Source organism: Prenolepis imparis, unplaced genomic scaffold, assembly GCF_030444845.1.
Source record: "Prenolepis imparis isolate NDT839.2.m4 unplaced genomic scaffold, iyPreImpa1.0 SCAF_7, whole genome shotgun sequence".
Classification (NCBI taxonomy): domain Eukaryota; kingdom Metazoa; phylum Arthropoda; class Insecta; order Hymenoptera; family Formicidae; genus Prenolepis; species Prenolepis imparis.
In genome coordinates, this window is record NW_028141165.1 from 2,669,140 (window position 1) to 2,695,714 (window position 26,575).

General features: G+C 40.1%; 1 protein-coding gene across 20 annotated transcripts in view; it reads left to right on the plus strand.

Annotated features, from left to right (window-relative positions):
• The window catches only part of Heph (polypyrimidine tract-binding protein 1 heph), a 381,098-nt gene that overhangs the window by 224,139 nt on the left and 130,384 nt on the right, over positions 1 to 26,575 (plus strand). For 15 of the 20 annotated variants that reach the window (XM_083042016.1, XM_083042017.1, XM_083042018.1 and 12 more), the window contains one exon: positions 1,700 to 1,753. The exons of the other annotated variants lie outside the window; for them this stretch is intronic. In XM_083042016.1, the coding sequence (XP_082898142.1) occupies positions 1,700 to 1,753 (54 nt within the window). The remainder of the gene's footprint in view (positions 1 to 1,699; positions 1,754 to 26,575) is intronic. 20 annotated transcript variants of the gene reach the window in all.

Consider the following 26,575-nt stretch of genomic DNA (forward strand, 5'->3'; position numbering starts at 1 on the left):
AATTAAAAATTCCCGTCCCGTTTTCCGAATACTTCCGCCGCCTTTTGTATCGATTCGCGCCTTCGGGAGCGTGCGAAGAGAAAAAGAAAAAAAAAAAAATTGCGGCCGATCGTCAAAGTTGCGTGTCGAGAACGGTAAAACCGTATGGCTATCGATCTGATATTTACGTAAACATGCCCAAGTTCAGCGGGATTTCTTTCCATCCGGCGCGCCTCCTTCATTTTTTTCTTCTTCCTTTTTTATTTCGTTACCGCATTTATCATTCTTTACGATATTCAAGGTTTCACTCTTTTATTAGTTTTTGAAATTCCCATGCAGTTTTATCTTTATATACGCGAGCTCGTAAACTTGTTTTTAATGCACACTTACCGTTGCGCCACGCAACGTCTCTGTGAAAAAAAGAAACTTTGATAATTATACGAATTATTAAAAAACAAATTATTAAAAAAAAAGAAGGGAAAACGATGTTCCATTTATCTTCTCGCGTGCCAGTAAAAAATGTTTGCGCGACGCGGATGCTCTAATGACAAGAAGACCGACTAAAATGACATGACGCAGAAATACATAAGAATTCTCGAGCGAGACGACGACGCGACGGGACGAATTTTCATCGGGAAACGGGGAAATTAGGCTGTCCATTAGGATGCGATTCGAGCGAACCGTAGATACGCTGTATGTGTGATTCGGTCGATAGGTTCGCTTGTCGACGTGTTAATCTGGCTATTAGGTGGCGCGACCGAGATATCTCGCGAACTCAGAACGTGTGTGCCAGATGGCACGATCGAGATATCTCGCCGGGTGCATCGCATCGTCGATATTTGCCCCGAGTCTGCGCTTTTAGCCTCCTGCGAATTAATTTGCGGCTAGGGAGAAACCGCTTTACTCCAATAAAGATTCCTGTAACGGGCCTGTAACAGAGATACTCGCGACTGTTGTCGAGAGCGAAAGTCGACGAGAGATAGTCTGTGAAGAATAAAAAATTTCCACACTTTTAGTTTACGCTCTCAATAATTCTTCAAACGTCAAACGTAATTGGATCTGTGCCGTCGTGATGCCGCTTTATTTCCGCAGCATCGCGTCTCCGCGCATACGATGAACCTACAATATCGCTGCGAAGTGATTAGAACTATATAACTCGATAACTGTCATTAATCAAGTCTAACGGAAATGTTATTGTCGCTGTCGATGAGCAATGGCGAATTTGTCCGCAAAATCGCACGTTTTGACGTGTCGTATAATTTCGACAGAGCGAAATTGCAGGCCGATAAAGCGGAGAAAGGGTAGAATTTAACGCCGTAAATAAAGGAAGCTAAGTAAATGGAACCAATACTCTAGAACCTACTCTACCCTCGGTAAATATCGTTATGACTCGACTATACAATCAGCTCGAAATTGCTCACGCAATGCAAACGAAGTGACAGCTTTGTAAAGAGCTCTAAATTGTGTGTGTAATAATATCGAACGCGCAAAATTTGTCACATGAATTGTTTCGATTGCATTTTAATTATGCTATCATCTATACATATTATAATTAGACGTTGACGCAATTGGTGCCTCTATTTTCTTATATAAACTCCAATAGATCTTTGATGTGTATTTGACAGCACATTGATTTTTATTACTTATATTAGACAGATCGAATCGATCGCTTGGATTCTCACGAAGGTACTAACCCTCTCCTCTTTTCGTTTGTTTTCAGGTGAGTGTCCAGGAATTCCAGTACGCGCGCGGGACGGGCGCGTCCCTGACGATGGTAAGCCATAAAGCAATATATACCGTCGTTTTATCCGTGCATTATCATCCAAAAGGCTCTTCCCCGGGACGATGTAGCTTGTGAAGGATATGGGAAGAGGTCCTAATATCTCGCAGGCACACATCCGTCTTAATTAACGTCGCGATATATCTCGACTTCCGCCTGTGTGCCGCCGCTCGCAGCGCATTCGGTTTAATATGCAGTCGGCTTTACTCCTACTAATAATCTCGTTGTAGGACAAAAATTACCACGCAGAATTTAGCTCGTTTCCCTTCTGCCTTAATTATTGTCTTACAATGGAAATGTCTTTCGGAAACCGTGAAAAATTATACATGTAAATGAGAATTTATAGCTCATTCTCATTTTACTCTATTGATAATATAAACACTAATTATATATATTTAAAAAAAACATAAATAATTATTATAATATATATAATATTTCCGTTATATTTGTGCTTCAATTATTCTTGGAATTTTTAACTTGCAATTATCTTGCAATTCGCGACATGAATTATCACGAAATATTGTTGAATGCATACTTTATAGGATCCGCGACCTGCTTGTTCCGGTTGCGCGCGATATACATATAGGTACGTTTCGTAATTTAGTAAATGTGATATGGATTCGGTCGTGCAGCTCTCTTTAGCTCGCATTAAATATAAATGGCGATTCCGCCGTGACGCATAATCACACGCGAATCAATCATTTCAACGCGATAATAAATATTGACGTCAATGTTTTACGTATTGAAAACAATAGTCGGCCAATGCCAATATTTTCCATATTTGCTTCCATATTATATAGCCCGTACACATATTAAGGTGATCTAACGTGACTGCGGCTCTGATGCATTCATTCCGTTGATGATGCTTTTATTAAGTACGTTTCTCCGGCACGCTATAACACGACGAATTTGTCACTCGCGCGTTCGCGTAATTTTCGTGAAAGATTCCGCGGCGTTGTTATTAATCAAACACGGCGGCTTAATTAATTAAACTTTTACGGAAATAGCCGTGCCCGCAAGGGATGGTTGGAACATACCTGTTTCCGTTTCGCGTCGCGTCCAAAGACGGTCGTTGAATGAAAAAATAAAATGAGGAACCATTTTCCCCGGGTTAGCGTCTCTTTCTATGCATTTTCAAGAGTGCCATTTCGGTTATTGCGACTTGGATTTCCTGAACGAGTCCGGATAAGATCTTCTCTTAGCATACTTTTTTAATATTCCACGAAATATCTTGCGCGATGAAAAGATGAAGCTTGGATTTTCCGCAGAAAATCGTCGAAATGTCGCGCGAGCTGAGAGCGAACGAGTTGCAGATTTCGATGGCGAAACGCGAAATTCGCACGCATTCTCCGTAATACAGAAATGATTACGAGTCCCGCGAGGGGAAGCTGTTCTCGGAAGAGAGAGATCGACCTCTGTTCGATCGCGGTCTTTACTGGCGTGAAATAAGAGGGGTCCCGCGGGCGACAGTGACGAATGTGTTTGTATATCGTCAACCTGGTGGTCGTTCAGGGATGTCACCCGAGAATGCGTAACGCACGGAAGAGTGTCGCAAGGGGGTTGAAACGGTCGGTTATGACATACACACACACACTCACATCAAACAAGGGAATTCACGTTAATATCGAGAGGGAAAGACGGGATCAGGTTTTTCGTCGACGCGTGGATTAAATTTTTTATTTTCTCTACCCCTATACGCTTTATACAGGTTCAGTCGCTCAGGGTGCAGGCCGCGATCTCTCGTCTTTCCTTTCAATATTCGGAAGACTTTATCGCGTCTAAATATCACGTCATGAACCCTCGTGAAATACCTTTGCATATTTATGCGGAGCAAATTGAAAAAGAAATAGGGATAGCTTTTATTTCTATTACGAGATAGAATGTATTATTAATTAAGTATTGATAATATTTCGCGTGCGACCGTGAAAGATTTTATCGCTCGATTTTTGACACGTAATGACATTTGGAGTGAACCGATTTCTCTCTCGCGTAATTACGAACACTGATCTAAAAAAAAGTGATTACTCACAAAGTCCAAAAAAATATAACTCCCGAATTTATATTCAAAGTTCTTAGTAGAACCTCTAAAATTTTTATATCGTCCCAGACGGTTTCGTGTTTTCGCCATATCGTTGCATGCACGGTACATTACGCAATAGGCTTAACGACCGTGATTGTTTCAGAAAAACGCACCTCTGCGACTCACGACATCGACGTCGTGACGCGTCGGCTTATCTTTATTCCGCGCGTAAAACCTTGCCGGGGTAGGCGCAGGTCTTATCACTGCCGTGCGTGCCTCCGGGTATCGTTAGAGCGTAACATGCTCCCGGCACATTGGCGAACAAGCTGACCATTAGCATTTGTTTCCTCATTACGGGATTCAGCGCTCTCTCTTTCTCTCTCTCTCTCTCCCCATCTCATTACCGGAAGTTTCTTCGTATCTCGCGAATGACTTCGGGCGTTTTCACCTTTGACGCAACATGTTGCTCGTTTTTTTATTTACTTCTTCGATATTATTTGTTGTCAACTTCTTGAATCTTTACTTATTATTAAGAGAAATTTTAATTACCATAAACATTTTAATTTCTCTACTTAATCTGTGTATTAAAAAAAAAGATTGTGCGAGCTTAATTACGGTGGCAATGTTACAAATTCTAATGCATGTTACAAATGAAGAGTTTAACGCTTCAAATGTAGCGTATACTGCAATAGTAATTACTCGTTGATATGAATCATTAATAGTATTGGTTAAAATCCGAATTAGGCCGTAGGATGATCTGAATTAACGTTTCCAGTTGACAGCGACACGTTTGCACAATATCCTGCGATGGAATATTCACGCGATAACTCCCGCGCCCGAAATTCATATCTGATCGCGAGATGAGTGCGCTCATCTTCGGGCCATTTCCTGCGCGAGAACGCTTCTTCGCAAAGTGTTTCCTCCGTTGTGAACGCCCTCCTTCTCCCGAAGAGACTTTCGCCTTTGTGTCGCGAGTTTACGTTGTTCGCCGGGACATCAAAGCGGAGCGGTTTCTCGTCCTCGTGATTCCTTGACCGGCGAATTTCCAAGGATGCGACATACCTGAAGACCATGGTTCCTCCGGGCGAATCTTTGAGAGGGACTCAGACCCTTTAACCGACTCGCTACTTTCGAGCTATACTTCGATAGAAAATATATCGCAATAACTCTTATTGCATTATAGATTTCACATGTGCACAGAGATGCGCGATTATAAACAGTTTCTGTGAAATAACTTTGTTTTATCTTACAAGTAATGCGAAATTTATTTATATATATTATATATACACTAGAAATTAGCAAAATTGACGTAAATTCAAATGCACAGTAGTTGTCTTTGGATGACGTCTGACTAGAAATGTCTTCATTCACTGCGCTAACTTTGGTCGTGATTCCACTCATCGCAGGAATGAAGTATTATATATAAGTCGTTCTTAATCCTGACGCATGAGAAAAGGATCTTTTGAAAAAAATTCCGAGGCATTTATTTTCCGCTTTTAAATGATTCTTAAAAAATAATCTCAAAGTTCTCCCCTTTTTTACGAAAAATATTCAAATTAGAAGCTTTTTGGTTTTAATTTAAATACGCCAAGATCGCGCCTCTCTCTCTCTCTCTCTCTTTCTATGTTTGTCGCGAAATATCGCGGAGGCAGAGAACGCTACACGTCGCATGATGGATTACTCCCACTCGCGCGCCGGCTGCCGTCGCCATTGAGCGGCTCAGCCGCGAATATGTCACTCCGTCGCGAAAATAGATTCCGCGCGATTCACCGTGCGGAAATACCATTCGTACGTCGGCATCGGAAGCGCATTTGGAGCACCGGAAGTGGGAAGGGGAGAGCGAAGACGGGAGATCGCGAGAACCGTCGTCTTTGGGAAACTGTCGATGTAGAGATCGATGTAGCATACTCGCCGGCAGTAAGTCTCGGAGATCGATATTAGAGAATACTCGTCTTCTCGGGTTACTTGCGGTTTAAAAGATTCAAAACCCCTCGCGTATTTTTAAAACGTATAAAATTGTTTTTAAAGCAGCTAAAACTTAATTCCAGAATAATTCAGATAATAATTAGGATTCTAAGATTGTGCCGCTGGGATATGTTTGTAACATCGTCGGGAATTCAAAGAGAAAGAGAAAGAGAGAGAGATCGCATTTTTTGTCGCAACATCTTCAAATATTTAACAAGGGAGATTTTATTCCGAACCTGGTTTTCGCATTGAACGTTTCCATCGATAACTCCTCGTATATATGTGCGTACGTGGTGTCGCTCCGAATCTCTTCCTTCGTGTCTCAGTCAATCGAGGGGTATGACTCGATCTTTCGAGCGACGCGATTCAATTACCATCTCTATGACGCGTGAAAATAGCTCTCTCTCTCTCTCTCTCTCTCCTTCCAGCTCTTTCCCGCTCGCTTTTCCACGCGAAGCTACGAAGCACGCCCTATTACGCTCGTTGCATTCGATTCGGAGTGCTTGGTCGATTCACATTTTTCACTATCAAGGAATCAAAGCTTTGACCCCGTCGCTTTCCACGCCCGCCGACAGCTGATCCGGTTCTCTCTTCCTTTGTAACGCAAATTAACAATCGGTGTGATTTATGGTTATCGTTTGGTACTTTTATACGGAGCTCGACACGGGCGCGTAAATGTTAACGCTAAATTAATGTTTTCTCCATTGTAATGCGAGCCAACAAGTCGTGATTTATCGTTAACGTCCATCGATTCTACAGATAATTTGACGTAGCCGTATTTGCGTAATACGGTTTCACTATTTTCCCCTTTGTAACGCAAATTAACAACGTTATTAATTATTACCCGCATTGCATTAATGACAATATTAATACGCTCCGATCTGCAATTATTATATTACGGCTAAACTGTCACAAATGTTACATTATTTTTATAAAACGCCGGTCAATATTGGCGAGATTAAATTTATCGTACGAAAAGCTCTCATTTTTATTCCCTTTTATGCGCGAGACAGTTCTGTGAAGCTTTCATTCGAGAAATAAAAAGCAAATCAGACGTTTCGCATTAATTGTGAAATATAATGAGAGAGAAAAATAAAATAATATGAGAAATAAAAAATAGCGGTCACGATTGCTAAAAGAGCCATATTTTTTTGTTGCATTACGAATCGAGTTTAACACATTCTCAGATAATTATCCTCTTCTATTTTCTAAGTTTGAATCTGTGGTAAATTTTATATGTTACTTTTTATATGAGAGAAGATTAAATTGAAAAACTCTTAAATTATTCTTTTACATACCTACGATTATTACATTTCTTTAGAGAAAAGAGCTATTTTTTTTTTTAAATTTAATTCGATTTATCATCTATTCTCTCACTTGCTATAAGGATGATGACTCTTATTCTTTGCGATCCACCGGTTAGACTCGGATCTTCGTTTCTGAGAGGACGCAGCAGAGGGGGCCCGCATGGAGTTACGCGCATCCGGTATGTCGAATCTCGAAATTCAGGGGGTAAATCCGGGATTGCGGGATCGAGAGACTGCATAGTATCGCTCGCCGATCGAGACAGATAAAGTGAATTTCTCCGAAGTTGGAGGGCACGACGGCGAAGCGCAGCGAGGGTAGAAACGGGATGAAGCGAAGGGATGGCGAGGGGGAGCGGCTGAGGTGGGATAAGGGTAGGGCGGCCGTGCGCCGATCGAGGCTCGAACACGTAACCGCCGTGTTATCTATTAGCTCTCCGCGTGATAAACGATTCGCTTCCTTCCACGCGAACTTCGCACGTAAATCGCCTGGAAAAGGATAAGCCCCGCCACCCTGGTGTACCCTCGTCCTGACCCCGCAATGTCGATTTTCCGATCTGCTTTTTTAAACGCCGTGCTCTTTTTTTGAACCATCCGATCTCGCACTACTCTTTGCGCTCTCTGTCCCCTTTCTCTCTTTCCCCAAAGTTTATCCACATAAAGTAGAAGCGACGTGTCATCTATGTTTCTCGTAGAATAGAATTTATGTCACTACAGAGAGATGTGAGATAAAAAAAATGTTTTATATTTCGTAATTCGTGCTTCTCAATTTATGTTATACAAACATATATTCCGAATTATATATATTGTAATATCATTTCTCATTAATTATCGCGAAGATCGCAAAACGGACTTTTCTATTTTGAATATTAAATTATACAAATATTAATTAATTATAAAGATTAATTATTTATTAGATGACTAATCTACCACAAAAATCGTTCTTATTTTATTTACTGAATCCAGCGATTCGATTTTGTTTTATTGCGCCTTCTCAATCCGAATTATATTTAGATCGTCGAACGAAATATATTTGACTCAAAGTATATCTTTAAAAAAATAATTATTGTCCGGAAAGATCGAAACGATAATTTATAATTTGGATTCCTATTACTTCGATTCTTGATTAAATGAATAAATTACATATGAAAAATGCATTTCGAGAACTATACGATACATGTAGTTACATATTAATTATAGAAGTCAATTATACTCATTAATCATATATTATTATAGCAAATATTACAGTTTTCCGATATTGATCGCGTTTAGAAAAAGAAAACGTAATGTAGTCTCGATTATTTTCATATTCGATGCCAGCGCGCGAATGATAATAAATCCGAAGGGTGTCAACAATAGCGCGCCAGATGACACCAAGGCCGAATACCATGCTATTGATAATTCGTTACCGAAATATTTTATGCGCTAATGGGGGATATACATAGTCTGCGCGCTACATTCCACAGCTCTGTCATCATTCGCCCAGTGAGACTCGAGCGAAAAGCTAGCAACATAGTCACGTTCCATATATTTTCGTATTATCATGCGTATAATATCATGCGATCATTCTGCATAATTATTATAATTAGCAATTATCATCCCGCGCGCGATTGATTAGTTTAAAATGTTTGTATAATTTAATATTCCAGGGTATATATACAAAGTGTCCTGTAATAATCGTGTGCAGATAGAGGGGGCTAAATCGAGTAAAAAAATTCGTTTTGCGATCTTTGAAATAATTAATGAGAAATTAGTTATAATTACTAATTATAATATTGTATATATAATTCGTAATATTTCTGTAATATAAATTGAGAAGCACGAATTACGAAACACGCTATAGTCACGCATGGTAATTTCTGGGAACCATGTGCCGTGTCGAATTTGTCTTCGCACAACATTCCGCAAACATTCCTTGCGAGTGAATCCTCCCGCACGAAGCGGAAAAGAGAGGCGAATGGCTCTTTGAGTTTTCGCTTCAAAGAGGATCAGAAGTACGACTAGATGATGTCACGACGCGGGCAATCCACTTCCGGCCTCATTTAATAAATCGACTGGCCAACCAAAGGAACGAGTTCGAGAAGAGCCGGGCAATAAATATATCCGTTTATAGGCGTCTGGAGGAGTTTCGCGAGTCATCGGAAACTCGGGACCTCGAACTTCGGGCCAAGTCCAATGAAATAGGGCTTGCGGAGCTCGTCCCCGAGGAGACGTACATATGTACGTACGTACACATCGCTGTCTTTGTCTAGGGAATCGAAAGAAAGGGAGGGGAAGGGAAACGGACGAAAACGGGTAGAAGGAGAAAACTAAGCAGTGCCTTCAGGTTTATTAATCATCCTAAGATTCGTTTGCCATCTTCGTATCCTGCGTCGGATATTTCGTAATGTTCCGATATTACGCTGTATCTGTCGCTCACTTTAGAAACTCGTCCACGTCATCTACTTACTTATAGGTATGTAAATTGCTCTTGATCTTCCCGCGATATTTGCCAAGTAACGTGTTTGCTAATCGAGGAACGAGTTGGCGTTTGGAAAATCGAGATATATTCAATCAACGCGAGATGTTTATATATAAATATCTTTAGAGATAGATCTTTCATCATCACGCGCGATGGAGTTGTTTCCTTATTAAATGCGAAAATCTACTTTAAAGTGCGGCGCAACCACATCCGTCTGACCGTAGCTCGTTAATAGAAACTTCCAAGTGTCTCGTGCAATATTCATTTTTGCGGCCGATTGGTAAAGCAGCTTTCGTCAGAGCTTAGTTCCGCGCGCGCTCTTCGTTTATAGCGATAAATCTTTTATCGCGCTGCGGTATTTGGAATCCTTATATATATATATGTTCGTGGAGAAGCGGAAAACAGCATCAATTATTTAAGTTCGAACTTGGTTCGGGTGGGATATTATATGGAATATAGGATGGAAAGATGTGCGCGTGTGCGGTACAAAATTGAAACGAATTAAATAAATATCTAATTTCCCGAAAGGATCGGGGAAAAAGTAACAATAAAATTATTAATATATAATTATTTTTGCGAGTTGGATGCGTTGTACTGTATATAACACGCTGTAAAAAGTAGATACATTTTTTTTCCACGAAAACAAGCTTTTCTCATCAAAATCACTCTCTGGCGAGGAATTGTTTATTTTTCGATCTCTCCAATTACCTACCGAACTTACAAGGATCATCACACCCCGCTATCTTTCGCGCGGCAGATTCGAGAGGGATCATGGATCAGATTCGAGGGGTCGAATTCTCCATTTAGAGAGGGATTCGAACCGACAAAAGGGTCACCGGATGCCCCTTAAGACTCGTGCTTTACTGTACGTAGCGAATCCTCTTCCCTCCCGGTTGCGCGGAAAGTATTTATTATCCAAGAAAGATAAAAGTTACTTTGCACCGAGCACCCTCTCCGCACCATGTTGGCATTGTCCGCCCTCCGAGCACTTTAGCTTCGACTTCAAAAGCGAGCACAGCGATCTTTACAGCCGTAAAATCAACTCTGTATCCCTTCTAAACCGTTACGAGAGACATTTGCCCGAAAACGCGATGAGACGTAACATTCATGTTTAGAAACTGTTTCGAAAAAAATAGAGGAAGCCCGTGACGAAAGTTTTGTGAAAGGATTTCGCGAATTTTAACGAAAATTAATCGCGAAGCCTCGGCTCATCGTTTTTAAAATCTTTAATTTTAATTATTTAATTAATTTATATTAGAAAAAGAATGATTAAAAAAAGAAAAATTAAATTCTCCGTTATTGATACACTTGAGAATTTCAATCGTTTTGATTCAGTCGGTCGTCGTGAAGGATACTTGGCGCAGACGAGCATCCCAATCTGGTTTCCTCCCGTTCTACCTCGATTCCTCTGGCATTCACTCTCGCCAGGCGCGAAGTGTGCCCCAAAAAGATAACCGTACACATTCAGTTTCTGGTTAACTATAGGAGTCATGTGGAAACGGAGCTAGCTCGACATTATAACTCTGTCAGATAAGGAGACAATGATAGCGAGAAAGAGAGGGGGGAGGGGAAGAGAGAAAGAGAGGAAGAGCCAGGCATGTGAAGACTTTTATATATTGAATATATGTATATAAATAAAAATATATTAGAATTTGAATATCGAACCGACAAGAAATATAAGCTCGGGAAATATTCCGTTGATGTACAAATATGAATTTTATCACATAATCATAATATAACAATGTAAATCGCGCGTAATACTTTTACCATTAAGGTAGAGACTATAAAAGGGAGCGAAAATGATGATGGGGTTAAAGAGAAGGGAAGAAAGGAAGGCTGCTGCCGTCGTGTTTCACGTGCTTCGAGAAAGGTCGAGTGGCTCCTCGCGCTTTTACCTTGGTGACATCGTTTGTCAAGCGTTAAAACAGCCGCTTTTAAACGCCAATGAAAGCGGGCACGTCGGGGTCCGCTTGCTGTGTTAATTGCGTCAGAATCGACTGTAAAATGGCGAATGCACACAAGATTGTTGTTACGACGTCATTATACATCAGTTACACTCGACGAGTCGTTGTGTGTCCTCGCGATTTCATTCGAGTACTGTTTACGACTCTTCATTAAGTAACAGCTGCGAACGATTATGACTTTAAACAGTGTGATTTGAACTTTTACAAGGCGTGCGCATTTAGGTCGTTGAAAGGATGGTGTAACTTCCAGATTCGTTTTTCATTTGATTTTTTTTTAAAATATATATTTTATCATTATTAGTTCGCAACTCTTTTCAATTCTTCGATTTAAATATTTCGATTCTTTGATGAGTTCAATATCTCTCTTTATGTATTTTTAATTAAATCTCGTCTTCGTTCTCTCTATCAACGTCGCATTATCATCAATTTCGACCGATTTGTGTACGATGTGTAGCGATCGATTTTTCTTCAATGGATTGGCACTCCTATTTATCCGCGATCTGGTTTGAAGGATACCTCGGTTCGGGTTCATTCGTCTTCCCGATCCCATTACAGCTGCCAGTTAGTCATTCTCGTTTCTCTTCAATCTCCGTGTGACATACATAAGTCCTGTGCTCCTGTGCAGTATTTTACAAATCGCTCGTAAATCTCTTTCCAACAGTAGTATCCCGAGCCTTTACATGGCACACTTGTTGCCGTATGCATAATGGACGTCATTGCGAATCTAATGCGCTTTTTATCCCACGCTATAAAACCACGATTATTATATATATTTATAAAATTAGATATACCATCTGCGTGTAGGAATTTTTCGCTAAACTTCGGGGAACGAAAATAAAGTTTAAAACGTTTCGCGAGAGATAACTTTCTTTTTACAGCTGACAATTTCATTCAGGGTTTTAAGCTTCACTAAGGATGTAAGTGTATCGTTTATCGTCGTTAATTTAAAAAAAAAAAGTTTACCCTCCCGTTTAAACGCTTCGTCAGCCTCCCCTGGGAACCGCATGCCACAATTTAATTCCGTGTAAAAAGCGAAGGAAAAAATTTATCGAAGACATGCGCGATGTCCTTTTAACGTCGCGATGACGATATTTAAATACCTTCGATTGTTATATACGAATAAACAATTGATGACAGCACCATGACAATCTATATTATGTTTAAACTATTCCCGAGTGTTTTCCATTCCGCATTTTCAACGTCGTTTTGTCCACGGGCGACCTTTTTAAACGACATGAATCTTTAATCGACCACGCAGGATTAATTTCCATATGACGAGGCGTCGCGATAATAGCGTGTAATATTGCTCTTACGTAGAATGATTGATATGAATTACTGAATTACCATGATAATTCTTCCCTGCCTAAAGAGAATATGACGCGCGATTATATACGTTTGAATAATGGATTATCCGTTGTGAATAATACGTTCGGAAGAAGCTTGACGCTTCTTCGGCAGAGTATCGCGCGCGGGAGAGAGAATATTATTATTATTATTATTATTATTATCAAAGTATAATGATAATCGGAAGATTAACGCGAGGGAGAACGGTACATGTATGTGCGCGTCCTGCGCGCAATAATTCCGGTTATTTCCGCGCCGCGTTACGTTAGATTAATTAAATCCCCGCGATTAATTGGTGTTCATCCATACATTCAGATAGGTGTAATAAAATTTACCGGCACGATAAATTGTCCGCCATTGTTGCTGCCGGCTCTGTAATTGCGCTCTGTTCGCGGAATAAAGTTTCGGCGCGCGGAATTTATCGCGTTAAGGAAGCTCGCCCGGAAACGGCGATGATCCGCGAGAGATAAACGCGCGCGCGAGAATCTGTATTCGAGTGTCTCCGCAATTTTTTCGTCCTAGACAAAGATCTATTCTTCTTGGGGTTATACATGCGCCAAAATCGTGATTTACGCAACGTTTCGCTTGATTCCGATGTAGACCGCAATGCGGAAGGGAATAAGGACGGGGGGGGGGGGGGAAATATTAATGCTCTCATTAGCCGTGCTTCATATTCATGGCATGAAAATTCGTCGTTAATTATGTAACGAGCTGCTCACTCGCGAAATCGGACAAAACGATCGGCCGGCCGTTATTATCATAAACGGTAATCGACTATTTCCGGCCCTTCGATGAATCGGATATTGTATCGGTTGTTTTCACCATTCTCGTGCATGGAAGTATTTTTAAAAACGTCAAAGTATACTTCCATTATTTCGCTAAATGTGTTAAATCGATATGAGAGTCCTCGTTACGCGATATATTCTCAATAGTTACTCAATAATCGAGAGGTGTAACTTGATAAAGATATCCGTAATATAAATCAAGTCTCGAAATTCTGTCATTATCTCAGAGTAATACATAAAATCTTGCCGCAGTTCCTTCGCGACTCGCAAAAGGACTGTCGCGTTTAAATCGGTTCGCAATTAAACGAGCGCCTGGCGCTCTCAACAATTGTAACGAAATGCGGATTTTCGTCGGCCGTCCTGTATGATGCCCCATCTAAAAGAAGAACGAGAGAGAGGGAGAGAAAAAGAGAAAGAGAGAAAACAACAGGCTAAAGCTGCACTTTGCGCCCCAGATTTGTTGTTTCTTTTCTCCATCATTCCATCCCCCTCCCTTCCCGCCACGCTTACTGTTCTTGTGTTCTTTTTTTTTTTCATTTCTTCATCCATTCACATTAATCACTCTGGCGAGAAAAAGAGAGAGACAGAGAGAACGAGAGAGGAATCCTCTCTCGCTCTCGCCTTCTCGTTTTGTTCTCACGCTCGCCGTGTTGCAACTGCTACCTTAATGGGTTTCCCCAGCTTGAAACGAAGCAGTGGATTATGGGGCAAACCTATCAGAGAATCGCCGCGATAAACTTCGATAAGGTCGACTTAAATTACCGAGATAGGGGAAACTTGCTTTTCTTCCTCCCTGTCCCGCGCGACCCGCATTTTTTTTCTTCCTTTTTCTCTCGCGTATTACGTGGAAAGAGGAAAAAATTTAGTCTCTCGATGCCATTTTTTTTCTCCCTTCCCCGATTGCACGCAACGATGGATGTTTTAACTTCTTATTATATACATTTTATATTTATATTAAGGGCGAAAAGTATTTTATAATTGTAGATATAATAAAAAAAAAATCGAACGAAAGAATAACTTTATTATGCTAAGAGTAATTGCAAGAGTTTGAAATTGAAACATTTTATCGGAAAATAGAGATAGAAAATAAACGTTAGTCTTGTAATATCATATTTAAAATATCACATAGAATAAGAATCACGTATACGCTGTGTGATTTTCCGAAAATTTTCCTTCGAGCTAGAATGTGACGTCGACAGGATTTAATGCGGCAAACAGAAACACGTCTCGGTTGAAACGGGATATTGATAGGCAGCAGTAACAGCGACGTGCTACCTCGCCACTGACAAACTATTTCGTCAATAGCACTGACGTGTCATTGTATCGGCGACGAACGTTTCGCCAGGTTGGCCGAAACGCGTTAAACGCTGATCAAAACAACCGCACTCAATCGCTGAGGTTAACATTTATATTACAGTCGTTCTTCGATTAACACTCGAATATTTTTGTGGAAAGTTCGGCTAATATGCATTGCCGATCGATAATTAATATAATTTATTTTTTAATATAATTATAATTTCCGGATCGAGAGTTTGTTGCGTGAAAAAATAGTTTCGCAAACTTTCGCACAATTATATATTCTCTAATATTTTTGCTTTTTTCTATTTTGTGCATTATAAAGCTAAAATAATGTATCGCGCGAAGATGTCGAATGCAGCGAAATAATCGTATTTATCGGCCGCGATTATTTTTGTATATCTTTATCTTTTTCTCGCTATTCTTTCGCGAAAAGTCCTGCCGATCCCCTTGACCTCGCGAATAATTGCACCCCGGAGAGGCGCGGAAGCGTGGCCGGCGAGAAATTTAAATTGTCCGTCTGACTACCGCCTTAAATTGCCGCCGCCGGTCTCTTTTCACCTGTCTTTCATCCATCTTGCTGTCATCCCGAAATTTATCTGCACTATCTACATGCAACCACGCGGGGATGTGAGAAAAACGGTCGAGAGAAAGACGGGGAATAGTCCGAAGGAGAGAATTATCTCGCCGTAAAAATTGAACACGACATACAAATTAAGGGACGTGTAAGGCACGCGTGCATGTCTAGGATGCTGCGTGAAATTATCGGGGAGGAACAAGAGTATCTTCTTGAGATCGAAGCATCTTCGGTAATCTCTATAGTGCTTACTGGCGTGAAAAATTATATTCGGATGAATGATATAATAAGAGTGCTAAATTATTGTTAACTTTTTACTTTTATCCGCTTTAATGTTATATGATTATAGTGTTATATGATTTTGTGTTGATACATCTACATATAATTAATTAAGTGCTAATGTATTGCTAATTTGTTGCAATAATGGAATTTATTGCTCCTATCAATTAACAGAAAATTGATGTAATGCAAATTAATTGATAAAAAAAATGACATACATAGCAAAAATAGATTTCAATAATATTGAACTCTTCTGCATCTCGAATGTCTATAATTATATAATAATAAAATTGTCAAAAATAAGAAATATATTGACAATAAATTAGTACTTACATATCTGAATTTGATTTTTCATGATAAAACTGCCAAATTAAGGATTTGAAATCGTATTCTCAAAAACGAATATTATAAGTTTAATATTTTAAGTATTGAGATTATAAGCAAGTGACTAATTATTAGGAAATTTGTGAGATGCAAAATTTATTGTTTAGGGGGTTAATGATTAGAATAGAAATTATCAATAAATAATATGGTGAATGCACTTACATGTTTGTGTGAAATTATAATTTACAATCGTTTTCTTGTCTAATAAATGCTTAATGAATTGTAAACCTCTTTTACATTTGGATATGATTGCGAAATGTAACATCCGACAGGATCGATTGGAGAATCTCATGAGAGCATTTCTGTGTACCGGGTAGAATGTTCAGTAAAACGAAATGTCGTGTCGGATATCATTTCCGCGATGCACTGGATATTGCATATCAAACCTGACGTTGTTTCAATGAAGCGGAAACTGCTTTTTCAAGTTGTCGCGGCGAAAATCTAAAACGTATTCCGCTTTTATCATATGAATGATAAAGACTGCGCGCCCTTTCCGATATTAATTCAGTCAGAGAATTGTAACGTCATGAGAAATCACGTCTCGTTGTTGGCGAACTGAGTGAAATGTTATACCGAGCAGATTAAATCTCATCTTTTTTATAGAATATATGTTCCAGCTATATTCGAATTATCGTTTGTGTGTGTTTATATGAAAAAACTTCAAGTATTTTTTTTATCGGATCGTATGAACAATAAATTGGACGTGCAAGAAACGATTCAATTAACGGTGGAATTAGCGTGACCGACGAAAAGGATACATACAGACGCGGATAGGGAAGTCGTAAAAAGGAGAAACTCGGAGTGTTTCGGGGTGAGAGAAACAACGTCGTGCAAGTTTCACGAGTCGACGCGCACAGGTGCCGTTCTCGAAAAACTCGGCAAATAAATCCTATCGTTGTGTATATATGTGTGCAACCGTTGGAAAGAGAGAGAGATGAAAAAAGCCTCAGAGAGGAGATGAAACGTAAGAAAGAAATCGGTGTGCGAAAATGCATTCTTTTCCACATTATTTTTTAACAGATTTCTTTTTTGAACAGATCTTTTGCTCTTTTCACGACCTACATATCTCCCTGTGCTCTACCTCATTCTAATATCGTTGAAAAATATAAATCGCCGCAGCAAACGTGACGATTAAACGGCGAAATTTGTATTCGACGGTGCAAAAAATTTTAAAAACGAAAAAATTAACGCGCACATGTGCATACACATACGCGTATAATAATTGATTATGTTTTTAATCGGCTTCGATTCGAAATTCGCTCTCGCGAGCGACGTCATTCTGCCAGTGCCAAATTGCGTCGTCAATATTTAATGATCAGCCGGGGAATCGATAGTACTTCTCGATGAAACGCTGGAAACGAGTCGCTTATCGGTGCTCTACCGCCATCGAAATAACCGCTTTCATAACGCATGATGTTGGGTGCAGGGATGAGAAGATATACCGTGGGACCGAGAATATAAGCCAAGATCCTCTTTTCATCATTGGTCGCTGTGGACCATTCTTGGATCCGATCTCGAGTATCGAATAGTATCATCTCATTGTCGTAGAAACGACCGATCGGAACGATTCATAGTACGACTTCGTAGGGAGTTATCGATGCCCGGGTGGCTTTATTAATTGATACATCTATTAGCGGCTTTATTCAAGCATATTCCAACTCCAGTGAATCGAATTAATTAATCAATTATTGTTAAAATTATCGGCCGGCTCATCGGTCCGTAATGTTCTCGTATATGCCCGCGTTCTTTGATCGAGATACATTTTCGAGCGCCACTTTTATGCGCCGCAAATTGCTCCATAGTTTTCACGTTAATAATTCCGATAGCACGAACGAAGCCGCTAATTATCACGCCAAGTGGATTGCATCGTTACTCTAGCGAGAGACTATCGATGATATTAATTATATTTATGTATAACATTGCGATATGCAAAACTGATAAAAACAATACGCTTGTTGCAACGTGTGTTACACATTTTACGTATATTGGTAAAGTCAGAATGCGCAGACAGACGCTAAGTTTAACACGTTATCTGGTATATTTAGTATCTAAAAATATCAATTCGCTAATATTTAACAACGTTCGATACATCGTTATTTAGTTAAAATCCTTGTCTCTATCGCTGATGAGAAAATTCTCTCTCGAGTCCAAAGATCAATGCTGTTTTCGGCGCAATTGATTCGAACGAGGCACAAACGAAACGAGATTCTCGTCTTGGTCCTATCGAATCGATCCATGGCCAGGCATCTTGATTAAATCCAGGTCGAACGAATTAAATTCGCGGTTTTCGGCTACCGAATTCAGCTTCTTCCCTGAGGAGAGGTTCGCGCATACTCTTTTTAATCCGCCGCAACTTGCCTGAAGAAATTGCGTTAACTCTGTTCCATGCATGAGATCTTCCTCCCCTAGGTATTTTCTCAAGTAGAATAACGCGTTAGCTTGCTTTGAAAAATAATGCATTCTCGCCGTACAGTTTGTTAAACTTGTCAATATTTTTATTTTGCCTGAGAAACATTTATATATTCGATTACATTTTGATGCGTTACATTATATATATATATATATATATATTAATTTTCTCTCAGGCGTTTTTATTTACGGCAATTTGTTTTATGAGTAACTGACATGACTTCGTTTTAAAAATAATATCTTCCATATTTCAAACTCAGCTGAAAAAAGGTATGACTATATATTCGAATTTCTTTTGTTCTTTGTTTTTTTTTATTCGCACACATCGATCAAAAAACGACCGTTTTCAAAAAAGGTACTGCGAATTGTACGGGGTGTAAAATAATAATAATACGACGAGCACAAAACACGAGAGGAAGATACTTAAATTCGCAACGAAAATGAAAGATATGTTACACTAACCTAGAGCAGTAACGAGACCATATTGATCTTGGAAACTGGGTTAACTGCGGCGCGAATAAAGATCATGCGGTTTCGTTCGACAATTTCTTCGCCACGATATTTCCGTCGCGTTCTAATTAAGCGTCGCACGCGTCCTCGCGAGTGATTTCACTAGCATCTGGATCGTAGCATCTCTCGCGTAGCTCTGGTCTTCATTATCTTTAAAACCATCATCGGTGCCTCGTAAAAATTGTGTATATGAAACATCATTCGGCAAAGTTCTTTATATAATTATTTATGTTGATTTTTACGTGGGATGAAAAATTTTGTAGAAATATTAATATATGATGTGACGTGTCGAGGATAACAAATTTGGAAAAATCGTGAAAATTTCAAATTTTATCGGCACAACAAGATGAGGCAGATCGTTGCAGGGTGCAACGAACGTCTTGTCTGATCCTGCGATCGTGCCGACATTTTGTCATCGCAGGTGAAACACACGGGGACGCAAAGACGATACATGTTTGATGCGGTTAAAAGCAGTCTCCCTCTTACGAGATCGACTTTCGTTCCGCGAGAATGACCCGCGACCGTCCGTGTCCGCGGCCGGACGCGGTCGGTTGCAATCGCATGCAATATTAATTCGGGTGTTCTCAGATGGGGCGAAAATTCGATACCGCCTAGAAGCGAGACTCTGCTCGCCGTTGGTTCTCCAGTCGGTATCTCGATGCGATAATTTTTTATTATTTTAAATATCACATTTTATTTAATTCTCCGCTCCTTTATATTGAAATGAAGAGAGATCAGAGTATCTCTGTTTGCGAAACACACTAATAAAATACCGGTTGATCCGGAATTATTATTTTCATGTCAGATTATCTCTTGAGAGACTTCTAAATTATCTTACATATAAGTTGTAATGTTTATTGGGAGAAAAATCGGTGATATACACCCTATATACACACGAGAAATGCCGAGTGACGCCACGACGAGGGGCATTACGTCATGCTGCGAATGTATTGCTAGGAGGGAATATTCAATGGTCTGGTCAGGTAAATATTGGACGAGCCCGCACGATGGACGGACGCGCGCACGCGCGTGTTCACGTTTCAAATGCATATATAGGCATGCATATACATCTCGATGTCTCTCGCTTTGGATATTTTTTCGATAGACGCGACGATATTTCGACGGAGGGGGACACGCGGATGAGGTCTACCCTCGGCGCCAGAAAGTGTATTTGCGATTTTATGTTTGAGAAACGCGAGAAGCTCGGGAAAATATACGGCGTACGTAATATCGCGCGCGAATGTGTACCATTCGATACGATAAACCGACGGGCGAAATTCAGTATCCCGTCCGCTTAAATTAGAATGCAGTTTCGGCGGAAACCCCGTAGTTTCCGTTTGTGTAAGCACGAAATAGAAAATATATTCTAAAAAAGGAAAAACTCTCTCTCTCTCTCTAGAAATAAGAAAGATGTATATTAAATAAAAAGAGAGAGAGAGAGGAGGAAGAGTCTCGCGAGAAGTTTGTTTACTCAGCTCGGCTTCATGCTAATGTCGCACTCCATTTCACACGAACGACCTATAATCTTCCACATGATTGAGAGATTAAGAGGGCGGTGATTTTCTCGTCGGCTGAATTTCCCGCCACGAGACGAGAGACGCGCCAAGATTTATCAGGTAACGAGAAGGGAACGATCCGCCTCGTGTTTTCTTTCCACTTTTCTATCCGACGATCTCGCGGGGGATACCGGAAAGAATTGCGCTGAAATTGAATAAAATCGCGAGATGGCCAAAGGTCTTCGTTAAAACTTCTGGGACACTCGCAAAGTGTCTCTTTTGCATTATATATATAAAGAAAAAAAAATGACAGATTCGGTTAATTTAATCCTATATCCGTGACTCAAATTTCTAACGCGACAGGTTCTTATCTGAGCATTAAAATTAACGTTGTCCCAATATGAGATTACTGTTTTTAACTACCGTCACGTCGTATCGTTGATTTCGGGCAGCGTCCTCATATCCGGCGAAACACCGTGTCGACATGAATTATGCAGCGCTTTCATCAATTTCCCCGAATATGCAAACGGATTCCCGGGCAACGTTGGCATCTTTTTCCCGGGGTGTCAACGCAATTTCGGGGTACGGAAGGGAGCGGGCGAGCGGCGACGATCCCCATGTTTTCCCGATATTTCGTACATGGCCGAAAAGCGATTGAGGATCAGAGGCGCTTTTTCGCGCTCGCGCGTTTAAATTAATCATGGACGAGAGAATATATATATATCTCACTCTCCCGTCTCCCTATCGAATTCCTCCCTCGGGCGATTCTGGCGAGAGAAACGGGCGCGAGGGGGCCAGGTCAGGGGATCGCCGGTATATATACGACACGAGTGGATAGATGGCGAGTGGGTGTTTGGTTGGGGTCGTCCGCATAAATATGGAAATTTCGTAAATCAAGTTAGTTGGCGAAGTGTCGTCGAGTTTTTCAGGGAGATAGAGGGCAACGTTATTTCTCAATTTTCTACCGCACAGGTCTTTTTTATATATATATACATATATGTATATATATGTATATATATGTCGCTTTTTTTTACGTGAAGATACAGCACCTGCGATTTGGCGGTCAATTAACCGCCGGTTTATACTGTACCTTGTGTGCTTTTCCCTTTTACACACGATTTAATTAATTAATAAAAAATGTTTACCGCGTGTCTGCGTCGCGTTATTTTCTAGCCGCAGAAAAACTGTGAAATCGTTAACAGAGATAGAGAGAGAGAGATGGGCAAAAAACTAATGTATCTAAAATAGAAAATATAAATCTTTATATAAGCTGCTTTTTTTCTACTATAGATTATAAATATGGAATAAAATAATTTATTATATTAATAAGTAAAGTAACTTGTTATTAAATGTGAAATAAAATTAAATGAATATTTTTTTACATTTGCAATTCTCTCGTTTTCATAAAAAAATGAATTTTTAAATGTCACTTTATTTAATGAAAATTTTAAATGTTTTTTTTTTCGAATTTGTGCGTTTGAAATATATTTACTTACTGAAATGGAAAATAAAGCAGTGACATCAACCTATTTGATCAAAGTCAAATTAATAAACTGTTATATATATATATATATATATTAAATAATATATTACAATTTTATTTATATTAAACCCAAAATTTAGTCTCTTTCTGATCATTTAATCCCATCTTCCACGATACGAAATTAATCATTTTAAACTGTTAACGCGATACGTACATTTATATATGTATATGTGTGTGTGTATTAAGATTGATTATTCAAAAACGCGGATGGAAAGTTACGGCGGAGCAGCAAGATATATTTTATCACCGAATACATGATATTTTCACGCTTTTCTCGTCGTCGCAGACGAGACGATCTCGCAGTTTCACGCGGCTATAGACGCACCGTACGCTGGCAGGATACACGGTCGCAGTTAATTTCAAAAGTGGATAGTATTGGATTAATCCGCGACCGGGCCGAGCTCGAAACAGCGTCGGTTTAACCACCGGGACTACATTTGCCGATTTAAGCCGCTGCTTAAATATTAGTTCAAGCGCGGCTGCGGCTTCTCCGACGCCCCGCGGATAAAATCGCGGTGCCTTCACTGCCGTTTCCAAATGACCACCGTGTGCGTGGATACGCTCTGAAAACAGTGACGCATTAAACGCGAATTAAAAGCTTCGCGGAATAATCGAATGTTTGGAACGAAAACACGTGCAAAAAATATGAGATTAAAGGGAAAAAAATTCGCATTATTCGCGAAAGATATCATTTGTCTCGCAATCTTGTAAAAAGAGTTAAATAATTTCTTCCTCCATATATTTTTCATATATATATTATTAATATTTTAAATGCCTCGTGCATGCGTCCTTTGACTTGTATTGATTTCAGCATCCTGAAATTACCGCAATTAAACGTGGAAAAAAAATTATTCGACTAGTAGTATTAAATGAAATAATTAAATTCGCTTTATTCGCCACTTGACGTCGCACACGATAACGGATTTTCCCGTAAAAACCCAGAATTATCGCAAATGGACAAACGGAATCGGTCGTTTCGTCCGACATCATAATTGAATCCCGTTTTAATTCCGCGATCGATTAAATAATAAAGCCCTGTCCTTTTGCGAGAGAAGGACCCGTAATCCAATCTTGCCGCCAGAAACTCGGGGTCATAGGGAGTAACTGTAACTCGGAAACTATCCATGTGCTCGTCACGGGTTATCGGGAAAAGCAGAATAGATGGATAGACAGAGAGAGAGAAAGAGAGAAGAGAAATGTAAGCGGAAGAAAGCGCACACGATGCAACAACGAGACAAGGAAACAAGAGAGGACGAAGGGGACGAGGAAAGGAATCGAATTAAAATCCAATTGTCTTCGGTTGCAGCTTTTCGTAGCTCGCGCGACGGCATTGATTCGATTTGGGAGCAAAAAGGACGAGAGGGAAAAGGGAAAGAGTGAGAAACGCGGAGGACTCTCGGCAGGGTCCGTTGAAAAAAAACGGCACCCGGGAGGATTTTCTGTCGCTCCGTTCTTCCGCGGTATTTCACCTCGTGTATTTACGTGCCTCATCTCGTCGCGACTAGAACACGCGAACGCACGCGGGACACTCGAATTTGATTTACGCCTCGCCCGATGCTCGTACGTTCTCGCCGTCGCGTTGTGAATCTCTCTCCTCCCTCGCGAGCCTATGGAATTTTTTCGAAAAATAATATGCGACCGAATATTTCGGGAATACCATCGGGAAATCTGCGCGCCCCGTCGTTTATTCCAGTGATTTATCCGTTGATTTCCGGCCTTTAAAATATTTACAAAGACATCTCTCTGGACGCTGGGACTCCATAGTAGTCAAATGAGAGTTTCATCGAAATGAGAAGAGAAACGCGTAGCGTCCGTGAATTTAAAAATAAAATTGCGCGAACGGGAAACTCTTGTGCGATTGCGACATTATCTCACATTTTGTCCCCGTAGAATCCCCGCAAAATTCACTTTCCCGGGATTCGTCGTCGCTTTCAATGTGCAATTTATTCAGATTGTTAACTCGTACTTTTTTCGGCATGCGCGCGCTCTACTTTCCAAAGCATTTTCGTCGACGTATCGTTACGGAATAATTTACGGGACAAGTACTCTCGGTGGAAACTTGTCGCGCGTCTTTCAGCTATCGAACTGGAATATAGTCTCGCGAAATTCAGAGAAATACGCTTATTGCAACTGCTACTGAGTGACTAGACCATTTCCTTGTCCTATGTTCTTTGTTACTTGACAACTTTTATCCATAATTATCGTTCGCTTGTTTAATTCTTACGGATACGTTTGCATCAAATAAACAAATAATTAAATCAAAACAAAAATGTATTTGTGAGATAATAAGAGAAGACAGAGAATTGATGATGCTATTTTCTCTCGAATGTCTCTAGAGAAGGAAAGGGAAGAGTGTTTATTTGTACATATTAAAAAATGATAAGGAGCGCGGTAATGTTGAACCGTTCCCCTATTATTCAACATAATTTGATCCAACGGCTGTTATTCCGTGTTTTATTACATCTGGAAGTTCAGTTAAAGTTTTTTTTTTTTTCTTGAAATCGTACCTTAATTGTCTCGCCGTGCGGTCGCAATCTGCGGCGGACTTAACCGAGACGTAAATTATCTTTCCGCTTCGTGCGACACGAGCGTGCTTTATTACTGACGACGAGCGAAGGAAGGGGATATCGTTCGCCGCGAGAGATGAATCTGAGCGAGCCGGGAAAGAGAGAATTGAGTTTTTGAGTTCAACGCGATGAATGATTAAAATCGAATTCCGCGACTCGGAAGTCGGGGAAACGCCCTGACATAGTTAGGAACTCCCCGATTGCGAGAAAACCGGTCGGACCCTTCCCGAATCGCCCAATGGAATTACTTAACTCATCCATCCATCGCCCGAGGGACGCGAAGAACGAGGGTAGAAAGTTAGTCCACTGCGAAGGGAACGAGGTAGATAGGTTTCTATCATATTCATAGAGAGGCTGTTGCAGTCGCAGTTATAACCTTTTTTGATCGTTAAATTCGATTTGCGTCGATCTCGAGAAGACCGGCGTCATAAAAAAATCATCGAATTTTCACTCTGACGCCAGCTTCTCGATATTATAGAAATGATCTATATTTCTTATCCTCTTAATTATTATACTTAAATTTAAGTAACTATTTTTTCGACCCGATTTAACTGTAACAAATAAATGATGTGCGTTTTATGTTAAAGATTTAAAAGTAGCATTAAGTAGCATATATTCTTCACACAGCTGATCTTTAATCTTTTAACACAATCTCTTTCTCAAATAAATTTTTTAGATAAATTAGAAAATTGTAGAGGTAGTGAGATACGATTTAAATAGTTTACTCGCAAATTTTTAAATTGTTTATGCAAACTTACACGTTTGAATAATTATTATCGCGAATTCTCGAGTGTCTATTCGCTTTGGAGAGAAGTGACAACGAATTTCTCAAGGCGGTAAAATTTTTCGCCGACACGGTTCAAACTCCTTTTGATATCCCGCGGACGATCTATCCGAGATTACTTTGCAAACTTCAGGAAATAACCAGTGTAACTACGTACATGCGGCGTATGTGACGAAAATAGATTCGCTTTCGCGCAAATGTATACATTGCATCACGAGCCGATGGATAAAGGATTGTTTTTAATTACGGGATCTCTCGTTCCGTTCTCTGTTTTTCGTCGGAAAAAGTTTCGCGTAACGATACTCTCGTCCCCGATACGTTCCTCCCTTTTCCGACGAAGTTGGAAAAGTATCGAAGTTCGCACGACCATCTGTTGATCTCCGCAATCGTCAGCTGAAGATAAAATGGTTCACGTCGAGTCGCGAGATAAAGTGGGAAACGTGTCCCGGGATTAAATGGAAATGTCTGTTGTCCCTCGAGATAATAGATAATAAATGAACTTCGAACTCTTATACGCGAGCATAGTGGCAAAAAAATGATGATTACACGGTTATCATTTTTATCTATATTTCTTTCCATTAAACTGATTAAACTCTCTTATTATATAAAAAAATAAATAAATAAATAAAATGATCACCGCAAAATTAATCTACATATATAGTATATATAATTGAAATTGTACAGCATTTTGTCATGCATATTTTTATGTCGCTTTAATTTATAAAATATAATTTTCTATTTCTTGAATAAAAAGGACGAAATTTTACGGCAGATACTCTATACCTTTTTTTTTCATCTTAAACTTATCCGTTTGCATAAAATTGCGCAAAAATAGCAACGCGGGTCTAACAAGTCTAAGGGCCAATAAACGCGCATTTTCGAAATCGCGTCTTCGCCGGAATTTCGGAAAGGAGCTTATCGTGACGGATTCTCTCGTCGCGTTCCTCTTTTACGCGAGATGTGCGTTGAAAAATCCGAAATTCAGATGTAGCTTTCGTCGCGCGTCGTCGCGAGCGTTCTCTCGGTGCGAAAAAAGGAAAACCAACCGGAGAAAATCGGCGGGGTTTGCTTCGCGTTTCGCGGGGGTTGTCGGGGGGGTTGGGGGGCGAACCGAGAATAGCAGGCGTG